Source organism: Amblyomma maculatum, chromosome 3 (genome assembly GCF_055883805.1).
Source record: "Amblyomma maculatum isolate TAMU_Amacu chromosome 3, ASM5588380v1, whole genome shotgun sequence".
NCBI lineage: Eukaryota > Metazoa > Arthropoda > Arachnida > Ixodida > Ixodidae > Amblyomma > Amblyomma maculatum.
The window spans coordinates 180,674,096-180,686,485 of record NC_139346.1 but is presented as its reverse complement, the minus strand read 5'-3'; the positions used below and the strand labels follow the sequence as shown (position 1 = coordinate 180,686,485).

The 12,390-nt window shown below is 41.9% G+C and overlaps 1 protein-coding gene across 1 annotated transcript in view; it reads left to right on the top strand.

Annotated features, from left to right (window-relative positions):
* Positions 1–12,390, top strand: part of LOC146197086 (ankyrin repeat and FYVE domain-containing protein 1) — a 29,800-nt gene that overhangs the window by 1,649 nt on the left and 15,761 nt on the right. The window contains exons 2-11 of the mRNA XM_084598831.1: positions 13–199; positions 734–852; positions 1,426–1,561; positions 1,907–2,030; positions 2,483–2,632; positions 6,770–6,935; positions 7,444–7,639; positions 9,287–9,501; positions 11,925–12,022; positions 12,137–12,338. Coding sequence (XP_084454957.1) covers positions 13–199; positions 734–852; positions 1,426–1,561; positions 1,907–2,030; positions 2,483–2,632; positions 6,770–6,935; positions 7,444–7,639; positions 9,287–9,501; positions 11,925–12,022; positions 12,137–12,338 — 1,593 coding nt within the window. The remainder of the gene's footprint in view (positions 1–12; positions 200–733; positions 853–1,425; positions 1,562–1,906; positions 2,031–2,482; positions 2,633–6,769; positions 6,936–7,443; positions 7,640–9,286; positions 9,502–11,924; positions 12,023–12,136; positions 12,339–12,390) is intronic.

Genomic DNA, 12,390 nt, shown 5'->3' with positions numbered 1-12,390 from the left:
TTTCCCCATCAGAGGTGGCCAAACTTCAGCGCCACTTATCTCTCCTGCGGGAAGAGTATGTCAAGCTACAAGCACGCTATGCAGATGTTGAGCGGAAATATAACGTGGCTGTGGCAGCATCCGGTAATGCAGGCTCCGACAGCTTTGTGTCTCGGCTGCTCAAGACTGTGGCAAGTTTGTTTGACCAGGAGCTCTACAGGTAAAACACCTAGAGAATGTCAACACCTTGTTGTATTTCTTCTTGCTTACATTCACTGGTTCACCACTCCTCCATTTATCCATTTAGGTGTGAGGGGCTATGACTTTTTATGTGGCGGCTAGAGTTATTATTGAGTGAACAAAATATTGAGTCTCAGTGAAGATGTGTTTGATGCCGCAGTGCGAGTTAGGGTTAAGGGCTTGGTTTTCATGTCTATCACTCTAAGCATGAGGTGCATCCATAACTCTTCTATGGCCAAGTAGGCACCAGCCTTTATTTTTTGGTACAGGAGAGGCACTGACGCTGCATGCTGGTACTTCACTGAAGTGCACTTTTGCTTTTTCCACTTTTTTCAGGATGCTTAGCCTCTGAAATAAATTAGCTGGTGAGGTTACGGTTTTGGAAGTGGCCTAGTTAAGGATGTCTAATTGGACCTGTAGTCAAATAAAAATGCAAAGGCTGACATGCAGGCAAAACTAGGTGAGCAAAATAAAGCTAACTGAATCTTACCTTATCTGGTTCCATTTTTTTCAGTGACTTGACAGTTCAGCTGAATGGCAAATCAGTGCGAGCTCACCGGTTTGTGCTGTCTTGTCGGAGCCAGACGTGGGGAGTGGGAAACTTGGCCGATGTGGACACCCTGGACTTGACAGGTTAGCTTCAGAGTGAATTTGTCTCTTTTCTAAATCGGTGATTGCTTTTCGGCATATATTTTTACATTCTCACGTCACAAATGTTATGGTATCAACGCAGAAGGTAAAAGTAGACATGAGATTTTCTGGTATTAGCAGCTATAATATACAATGCAGCCTAAACAGCAGTAGGCTAATGGCTTTTAGGGTTCTGCGTTACTCTGGTAACAAATCTGATCAATAGTGACTAATAATGTGTTAAACAAATAATCAATTATTGACAATTAATCATTACATCATGAATCAGTAATTATTTATTAAACTGTTATTCATGAGTTATTGTGTTAAACAAGTCAGAGGTATCAGAATTTGTTCACTTACAATTTCCACTTGCAATTAGCTTTTTGTTTTCGGTAGCAAGAAAAGCTTATGCTGATTCCTTGGCACTGAGGAACAATGTACATAATCATGAATTTGGGAAGAGCATAACAGAAGACTAAATTTATGTCATAATGTAGCTTTGCCTTCGTTCTTATACTCGGTTTTAGAGGTGCATGATTTGTGTTGTTGAAACTTGCCGCAATTACTTCCCAGACATTCAGCCAGAAGTGGGCCTGGTGTTGCTGCGCTGGGTCTACACTGACCAGATGGAGTCAGGACTTCAGGACAGTTTTCTGCTGGATTTGATGAAGACTGCCAAGCGATTTTCCCTCGACAGCCTTTTGAACAGGTAATAGTTTTCTGTAAAACAGTTTGTGACTGGTACCAATAGGAAACAGAATTTTAGCTTTTTGTGCAATACCTTGCTTAACGGTGGCATCTGTTGCATTTTACTGCTAATAAAACCATAATGGAGCACTTCAACGCATTCACCATATGCGTTTTTCTGTATTCATTCTTAGTCTTGTGGTAATATTACCATTAGAAACATGCTTGTTAGGCCCAAGTAATCGCTCTGCAGTTTGGGCTGTCCACTTGATATGCTACTTTAAGCTTCAGTACTCTAAATTAATGGTGCAGTAAAAGCATTTGCAATTGACATGAGCTCCTTATCTGGTGTTCATTGTGCTTTCAGGTGTGAGGAGGCCCTCATGTCTTCTGTAAATGTCAAGAACTGTGTTAGGTATTACCAGCTGGCTGATGAAATTGGTGCCCACAACTTGCAGCATCACTGTTCAGAGCTCATATCTAATCATTGGGTAAGTAAATGTTTCCCTTCTTGCTGCTAGGAGGCAGAGTGGCGAAGGAACGTTTATGCTGCACATCTTCCACTCAGAATTTTCTTTTCTGTATGATAACGCTGCTGCTTGTTGTTCAGGGTGCTAAAGGAAAGTAACTTCACTATAAGCATTTAGGAAAAACAAAAAGCATTGTAAACTGGAATACAAATATAGTGTAGGATTAGATGGGAGATGAGGTAAAAAGTAATTTATTCAAAGGTGTGCAATTTGTATGACTACCTACTCTGTTCTGATCTTGATTGTCCAAACTTACACCTTTTGAGGTTTGAGGAAGCTGCTAGATGTGAGTTATGATGGCATTTAACAGGTAGTGTTACAGAACCTTGGAAAAACCTTTTCCTAGGAATTTTTTGACAGGGGTTGGTATAGGCGTTAGTGTAAGTAATGCTATGGTGTTCTCTGATATGCAGCATGATTTTGGAAGTGAGGACTTCGCCCACATGAGTGCACCTCTGCTGTACACCATGTTCAAGGCAAAGACTCGGTACCCCTTGCATACAGCTATTCGTACTCACCGGGAAGATGTCGTGTTTCTCTATCTCATAGAGTTTGATTCACAGGTAAGTCACAGGGCAGACACCTACGCTGTGCAATATGTTTTTGTGTGAGGAACTAGGCCTCTGTCCATTTTGATGGGAGCAGTCAACATATTGGAGTGACATGCTTGAATGTTTAGATATAATTATTATTCTCAGCTTTTTGGAGACTGCGCAGGCTACCGAGAGAGATGGACATGTCATACTTTGAAGCATAGTTAAAAGGAACCTTGAAATGGTATTTACAGCAATATTCTAATGCAGGGATTCTCAAACTGGGTTTTGCGGAACACAGGTGTTTTGCGGGCTACTCTGAAGGGTTCCTTGAGCTCCAACTGGACTTCACCCACCCCCTCCCATCCAGTGCCCCTGTCCCATTTCTTGCTGTGCTAGCCGGCCAGACACAATGCACGGTTTATTGAAACTCGTATCGGAGCGTTAGATTTTCTCATCCTAGCTTATATCTGAATTTCGTGCCATCATCGTAGGCACCGCCCGCAGCACACAGCTTGACATCGAGCCAAGGTGTGCGCACAGCCTGCTTGTTTAATTGCTAGGGGAACATTGGCAGTGGCCCTCCTGGTAAACTTTGCAGAGGGCTAAGTTATTCTATTACGATATGAATGTATAGAACGTCGGTGGATAGGAATAAAGGAAGCATGGCCCACGATGAGACTGTTGTTGGGGTGCACATACTTATGTGCGCGTAGCGACTGAAGGCATGGGCCGCACAGCAGAGTTAGCCAAGCCAAGCCTAGATGGAAAAAAGTGTGCGTCTCATTGAAGTGAGATGCAGTCATTTGTTAATAAGCTGACTGCCAAACTCGTGAAAACAAAGAAATGCTTAGAAAACAACTAAAAGGAAAAAAATCTAGGAGAGATCCATGCACAGGCAACATCGCCCGATAGTGATGGCTGGGGACGGTGTTGGGGCAAGTGCCTTTGAGAACCCCGGTTCTAACAAAACAGATCTGTAGAGATTGTCAATGCGAGTACTTTAGTCGAGTTTACAGTTCTGCATGGACCCTGTAATTTACCATCAATTTTTAAAAATGCTTCTGGTGACCACTCGCAGTCTATAAGGGCGACACCTCACCATGCATTCGTAGCCACTCACTTCCCGTTGACATCAACTGTTCTTTCTGGGTGCGCCAAAGTGATGCAGGTGGTACAGAGCGTGGTGGGGGACTGTCGCGACCATCGTGCCCCATGTGTTGAGAGGGAAAGGAGGAATATTAGTTTTGATTACCGATACCTTCAGTGTCATTGAAGCTAGCTTAAAAAGTTCTGCATTTTGGAGAAGGCTGATGGAATGCCGGTTGTTTGTACATACGCTCATAAGCAGTAAGAGTTTATTAATGTTCTATTATACATTGTGTATGCCATCCAATATAACAAAACAGTAATCCTACTGAATTGTTTACCTCTCTTGTGTTCCAGGATGGCATTTGCCACTTCTGCAAAGTATATGTAGCAGTTGGCTTTCTTAAGTTGTATCGTATAACTTCTGCATGACCTCGTGCATGAAATGTATGCGTACTTTTCTTTAGTTATGCGAGCAATTCAAGCAAATATATATCAAAGTAGTTGCAAGAAAAGTACTTGCCATATTTTTTGATGTATAAGAGCCACCTTCGTATAAATCTCACCTCAGTTTATCAAGATGGGGCAGTAGAACTTGATTGACTATACATGCTTGCACAACTATCACGAAATGCTCCATACCTCCGAGAAAACTTGTTACGTGGCTCGAAATGATAGAGTAAAAGACTCAGCACCCACACAAAAAAATACTCTTGCACAAGCAGAGCAGTAGCACTTCATTTTTGCTAAAAGCCTTCAGAGGTTTCCTCTTCGGGCATGCCATCAAAAAGTTTGCAGATTTTTGGCGGTAGCATTGCTGAGACGTCCTCTTTGCACTCATAATGGTTGCTGTGATCGTTATTATGCTCGAGCGTCGGGTGCATGCGGCGCAGTTCATGCAGGAAGTGGAAAACACACGTGCAGTAGCCACTCAGCAGCGGAAAGAGTGACTCTGCTTGTTCAAGCTTGTCCTGGCAGTTTGGATTACGAGGAGCCATAGACATTGCCATCTTTTGACATTTCATATTACTAAAGCTTGGGGCCTGCAAGATGACCATAGGTTTCGTAATCACTGATGTCTGCACCACTGTTGTTTAATGATAAAGTTCACCTAGGAACATTATGCAGAGCAAAAACTCACACATACATGCACACACACACGAGACACCGTTGTGTAGGATGCGCCAGCAAAAATTTTGTAAAAAGAATAAAAAAATGCATCTCATGCCTTTGAAAATACGGTAGTTAATAATTATGTCTAGATGATTGAATGTTGCACGTGCTATGGTTCAAAGCCTGTCCTCACAGGGGGTGAAACAAGTGGGAATGCTCTGGGAACAAAACGTCTTATTAGCACATTTTTGAAAAGTAGTTTTGCATAGTCTTTGTGACGACGTGTAGGAATGCAGCCTTGTAGGCAATGACACCTTGCCCTATATTGGCATGGAATAGGAAAGAATGCAGGACTGCTGTTCGTTATGCTTGAAACAAAGATAGGTTATCTATGTTTACTTATCGTACGCTGTGCATCCTTATCACAACTTGTCCTGACCTGCACGCTTGCGTATAGTTGTTGAAGAAATGTTATCTTGTGGCACATAGCAGTGATACAATACAGGGAAGGTATCTCCGGCTTTTTGACTTATCATTTTGTTTCAGCAAGACTGGTCGCATATTATTACGGGTGGCTTGATTGCAATGAGTGATGATGCTGTGTGCTCTGCGTTTAAATGAAATTTTCTGCTCTATTTGATGATAACCTTTCATTGGATAACTTGCAATTTACATAATCATTCATTTATCTTAAAAGCTAGGCTGTATTGAGAGCTGTGCATAGTATTGTGACTAATGCCACTTGGAGCAGCATTTAGCATTGAGCTATGGTCATATGGTCAAGTGCTCTGTGGGATAAAAAATATTTAGGCGAGGCCATACTTCTAAAAAGACTTCTGAAGGGGGAGGAAAAATATGCAAATAATTAGGATAAGCAAATAAATAAGAGCTTAAGATAGCCATTGTCATTGGGGGTGCTTGTGATTGATAGTCAAGCAAGTTGGTTCAACTGTACAAAGATTTGAGTAAGCTGATTATATTCGAAAATAAAGTTTCCGCATGAAATTACGCTGTGAATGAGGAAGGAAGGGCACAAGATGTGAAAATGTAGTAGTATCGGACGGTTTGGTGCACAGTCCTGCAGACAGTAAGCAATTGTAAATAAACTTGGGATACAAAAAGTAGTGAAAGGTAAAGTTGTGAAAAGAATTGTTAAGTGATGCTCATACTTCTGTTCTTGATATTTATGGGCAGCTTATTGGGATAAAATGTGCAGCTTTAAGGGGATGTGACTTGGTAAGGTAAGCTCACATGAGGAGGCCCTGGATTAATGATGTGAATTGCTTACAGCCAACATTTCAAGCAAAATTGACTGATGAAATAAATGGATGAACAAATGGGCTTTCAAATTGTTTGTGAAAGGGGCTTGCAGGGCACCAACTGAGCATTGTAAAATACATGAGAAGCATTGTGATTGATGGCACCATTAACAAAGAAGGATTATATTGAGCATGTAAAAGCATAAAACAATGCTTCTACATGCTCAATATAATCCTTCTTTGTTAATGTTGTTCTTTGACTTTTTTTTTTTTTTTTTTTTGCTGTAATGTAGAATATATTTTTAAGGGTGTAGATATTTAAATCTTCTCATTTTGTTGTTCTTATAAGGAATTTGTTCTTTTGGGCAAGCGTGCAGTAATTAGTCTGACTTAATTAAGGGCCGACTGAATTACCATTCTTTCAGGGTGATGCATTCACAAACATGCTCTCACATTGGTTCCTGGTGGGTGAAATAAGTGCTTCATTCTAACAATTTTTGCATCGGCAAAGTGTGGGCCTTGTTTCAGCTGTGACTTCACTTTTCAGTATAGCAACTGGAGGAATAGTAGTACTGCGATTGTTGAGAGGTATATGCTGACAGGTCATGCTTGCAGGAAGTGGCGCTCGGTTTTGTCTGTCCTCACGGATGGTGGTTAGGTCAGGTGAGTAGTGTGATTGTTTCGGTCGAATTCGGACTGCCCGCAGTTGCCCGGCAAACTGAATGAACTGGATGACACTGGCCAGTTACCCTTGGACTTGGCCCTGTCCTCCCGTCAAGAGAGCATCGCAAGCACGCTGCTCAACCACCGGGCCGATGTGAATGCCACCGACTTCAAAGGGCACACTCTGTTGCACAAGGCCATCGAGAGAGGTGCGTAGAGCGCGGCACGTTGGCTTGCCATGTTTTCCTCTGGGCATATGGGGTGGCCACCGAAGGATGAAGTGTGCACACTTTATAATGGCTCAGTATACTTGTATTCCTTTCTTCTTTTTCAGTGGGCTGTGGCAATGGTGAATGGGCATAAATAGACTGTTTCCATAAGTATTTATGCCCTGTGGGAAAAAATAGAGCTCCTCTTCTTGTCAAAGCTGATAGCAGTGTTGATTTCTCCTTTCTTCGTGTAAAGTTAATAGCTAATACAGTGAAAAACAAAGCCATCTTGTCAGGGGAGACTTGGATGCATTCAGTATGAGATTTGAAGCATCTCTGTTGTGTCTGTTGAGTTGTCTGTTGTGTTGTCTCTGTTGGGATGTGTCAAGGGAATGTTGTGTCTTCTGGAGTGATCTTTGCCTTCTTTTTACTGAGAGCATGTGCATTACTCACTTGGTGCGGTGGAAGTGGTGCAGGATGGTTTAATAGAAGCTCGCACTCTACGCAGGGGACGAATTCTCGGCGTTGTTCCTGGTGGAGCACAATGCCTCGGTGGATCTGGCTGTACCCTTGAAGAAGGAGACTTCCCTACACATGGTGGCTGGATTTACTGCCAGCCACGAATCGGCCGAAGGCATGGTTCGCGTAGCCGAGTGCCTTCTCAAGCATGGCGCAGACGTCAATGCCCAAGACAGCAATGGAAAGTGAGGAGCAGTGCTGTGGAGAATGGAACGTTGGAAAAGCTCGTGATCAGGCTTGTTTTTGCCAACATAGATTTTAGATATAGTGCCAAGGCAGCTTTTTTGTCAGAATGAGGGCTATCTGGAATTCTGTTCCTCTTCCCTTGCTACGTATAGAGTTGAATCATAAAAGGATCTCAAAATACTTTGATATATCAATCATTCAAAAAGTAAGGAAAGGGTAATACATAAACTTATTTGTAACCTAGAACTGAGCATACATTGTACCAACACTACTGACGTGGTTCTTGCAGCAACGTGCTGTGCGCATACTGGTAACTTGCCACTCTCAAGACATTGCTAGTTATAACTTTCTTTTTGTTGAAACCATTTGAGTTTCCTTATCCTGGTATCAACACATTATAACTGCAAAAATGTGTAATTAAAATTGAGGTGGAGCTGATTTCTTCAACGCCTTTGTCTGTGAAACATGCCAGATGGATTCGCACTTGGGGTTTTAGTTGGGTTGGTTTTACCTCATAACAGCGATGCGGCTTGAAAAATGGGTAGTACAAGCAGAAGGCCACACTTAACCACACGTCGCATTGATCATTTCCCATGGTCTCAAAATGCCAGCACTGCTGCCCAGTCTATACTCATGGAAAATGATAGGAAAGTGCTGTTAGAAAGAGCACCACTTTCTGGGGGTGTGGAACAGAGTATGATTGACCAGATAATCGGTCAATTGCAGTTTGATGTAGAGTGCAGGTTTTCCATAGCTTTACACACAGTCTTTAAGGGGGTAGTCTGTGTTCTCTATTGCCAATAATTAGGTAGAAATATCCGGGCTGAATATATGTCTTGGATTGGCTGTGCTTGTTTCTTCAATATTTTTGTGTAAATCAAGTTTTACTGCTCACAGCTTCTTGAAAACCTGTGGTTGTGCTGCGAAGTCACTAACAGGTGATCCCAGTTTCTTAGTCAGATTCTTTTTGAAGTTGATCAGAGAAATTGCGGAGCGTACGAGGAGGGAATAATTGGTATGACATGAATATAAAGAACTATGCTGCAATGGACTGGGCTTCGAAAGTGTGGAAAAGATGTCCGAATTATCCAAAGGTCAGATTATCCAATGGACCCTCAAAACTGCTCGAAACATTGTTGTGAAAGTAAAATTTATTTGGGGAAATACTGCTACAAAGGGCACCTGTTTCAAAGACAAAAACTGTGTAAACGTAAATTGTTCTCAATTTAGTCTAATGCCTTAATTTATGTGTGCCATTGAGTGTGTTGGAAGCAGAACTGCTATGACGCTTTTTAGTGCGTAGCACTACTTGCTGCAATCACTGATTTCGCCGATGTCTGTTCGAAGCCGCTTACTCTCTCTCTTTTCTTGAACTTGAAGTGGAGAAAGAGAAGGTGGCAACGCGTGCACATGAGAGCAGCACAGGAGCCAATGTAATATGCAGTCCAACCACCAGAAGGAACTTTGAGTACTTTATCTCCCTAGCAATTTTCATGCTTATTTTTATCATCACCCACATCTTATCGCTGTCAAGCACATGTGCTAGCATTGAATCTTGGAAGTGCATTGTGGGAGTACCGCGTTAGAGGATTACGTGCTGGCGTGCATAGGTCCATGTTCTCGCATTGTTTTTGTCCTTTGCACAGCACACCGATTCACCGCAGCATAGAAGCAAAGAACATGGGTGTTTTCTGCTTGCTGCTTGAAAGTGGGAAAGCCAACCTCGAGCTGAGGAACAACGAACAGCACACACCACTCGGATTTGCTCTTCACTTCTGCGACGGACCGTACGATGCAGAGAGCTTTGCTGGCCGGTTGGCACACCAAGGAGCCAGTCTTGATGCAGTTAGCAAGATTACAGGTAACTTGAAATAGTTAATAAGTTGTGAGACTTTTTTGTGAGAACTATCCCACCTGGCTTACTCTGCCAACCCCATGTGTTGCAGTGGCAGTACATTTTGGCTAAAGTTGATTAATAGTACTACAGCCAAATCTCGAAAAAAGGAATCATTTGGGACCGTCAAAAATTATTCATTATTTCGAAATATTGTAATGAAGAACGTGCAGTTGTAAGCCAGTGGTCAAAATGAGGTATGAAAAGGACGTACCTTGGCAGTAAACACGTGGCAGACAAGCAAAACCTCTAATAAAAACATTGCACTCACTTCAAAGCTGCCTTATTTGAAGAAATAAGTTTTCTTCTGCCGCATGCAGGACATACGACCGATTAAAAACACTCTACACCTCATCGCGTACATCATGGCACTGAGCGATGAAAGCGTAGACTTTGTTCATGCGCAATAAAACATCAAGAGTTTGATAGGATCTCATCATCAGTGTTCAGTGAAGTTTGACAATCTTGTCTCGGTCTTTCAAAATGATTGTGGCAGTCAATGGGGCGATGCCAATCTGTCTGCAGAGGCAGATTCGCTTTTTCCCTGTGTCGATTCCTTGCAACGTGGCAACTTTTTCTGGCAGTGAAAACCGCTCTAGCTTCTTTTTGGCGCCGGCGCAAGTTGCATTCATTGTCCGACCTCACACGAGCTTTCCGATAAAATCATCTACAACAAAAAATACTTACCCGCATGTACGAATGACGCGAACGACAGACAACATGAGAGAAAAAAGGCAGGTGGCTAGGCCTGCTGGCTACCGCATATTAAACCACAGCTTTGTGGTGGCACTAGGAGTTGGCACTAGATATGGTGATGATGATAGCTATAGCCCACAAGGCATCCACACAGAAATGGCGGTTTCTGTTTCACGCGAGAGTTGTAAATTCATAATACTGATGTTCCTAGATTATGGAAGAAAAAATTAATTATGTACGTTATTTTGGAATTTGTAGTTCTGAAATATTTTTACATTGAAAATATTGAAAATCAGTTGGGGATTTTCAGAAAATTGTGTAAAATTTGAAACATTCATAATTCATTAATGTGATGTTCGTAGTAACGAGATTTGACTATTTTCATTATTGCCTCCACATGACTACATATAATGTCATATAGACCATGATATTAGAAATAGCCATATATTACTATTAATTTCTTTCTGAAATTGTTCATAAGCCAAGCGTGTCCATCAATACTGGTTGGATATAATGTAACTATAAATATTTCTCATGTGTGACATTCTTTTTGCCAGGTAAAATATAAACATAGGTACAGGATAGCTTACTGGCAACTCGTCAATTCAAAATGGTGCCTCTTTCCATCAAAAATGCTGCAAATGTGCAGCGCTGATTACCTCGTTGGGAGTTCTCTTGAGCAAAATTAATTTTCTGGTATACTTAAGCAATAGGGAGGACATTAGGATCTCGTCAGCAAATTGTCGACAGCAAACTGGTTAAATTGCAAATGTGATGATGTGGCACCATGTGAAGGCCATCGAAACTTTAGGGGTCCCCCTTTTTTTTTTTTTTTTTTTTTTTCTGATGCTCTCATTAGAATGCGATGTCTCATGTAATTCCGGCATGAATTAGTAAATTAACTTCCAGTACCTTCTCTCCACTGTTGTGTACTGGTATGTTGTGCAGAGCTGAATTGGCAGCCTAATATTGGGAAACGTAACATCTACACAAGTTGTTGTGGTAAATTTTCTGGCAGGATTATGTGTTAACTCTGTCTCACTCTGCTTATTAACTCTTTCTCTTGTATGTGCCATTTTAGTCCCCCTTACTCAAATGCCCTTTAGGCCCTGTAAGAAACCTTGAATAAATACACGACACTGCTCCTTTTTTTTTTTTTTTTTAGATATGTATTTGCCATCAGGAACTAATGCCACAGCTACATACCTTGTATCTATATATAATTTTTGTCATTAAGCCATGTACAATAGTTTCTGCTCATTATTGTGGTGCATGTCATGTATTAACTCTTTCTTCTCTTACGTCATTTTCGTCCCCCCTTACTCTATGCCCATCTGGGCCCTATGAAGAATATTGAATAAATAAGTAAGTAGTCTAACTTGGAGTGGTATCTTTGGCTATGGAAATGTACTAGTTGCAACTTGTTACGTTTCTCTTTTTCTTCTCTTTTTGCACCATTTGTTGCATGCATGCTAGATTGAAACAGCAGTTGGAGAAGCACTCTTCGATTTGACAGCTTTCTGTCATGGCTGTCCTAAAAGCATGCACCTCAGTGCTCCTTGGAGGAAGTTTTCACGGTCCTTTTGTCATTTTGATCAGTTGTACCTAAGGTATTAATGGTACTGGTAAGCTGGAGAGCATGCCTGTGAAGACAAGTTGCTGATAACTGTTGCTGGTCTGCTCGTTCTTCACAGGGGACTCCCAGTTGCATTTAGTGGCTCGAGCTGGGAATGAAGATGCTGGCATCTTTCTGGCTCAGCGAGGAGCTCAGTGCAATCTAAGCAACAACAAGGTGAGGAATGTTGTTTTGCAGTCATGGGCAGTATCGAAGATACATGTATCTTCGATACTATCTATAAATACATTTTGTGTATCGGTATCAGGTATCATTGTATTGTGCTTGCAGGGGGAGACTCCGTTGCATGCAGCATGCCAGGCTGGTTTGCCTCGCCTGGTGCAAACCTTGTTAGAATATGGCGCTGACCCAAATAAGCAGACGTTGGGCTCTTCCACAGACGATGACGATGCTCGCTATCTGGAAACACCTTTGCATCGAGCAGTAATCAACAAGCATTTCGAGGCAGTTCGCAGCATTCTGCGACATAAAGGTAATTATTCCATATTTAGTAAGCTATTTGTTTGTCAGCCCTTTTCATGTTG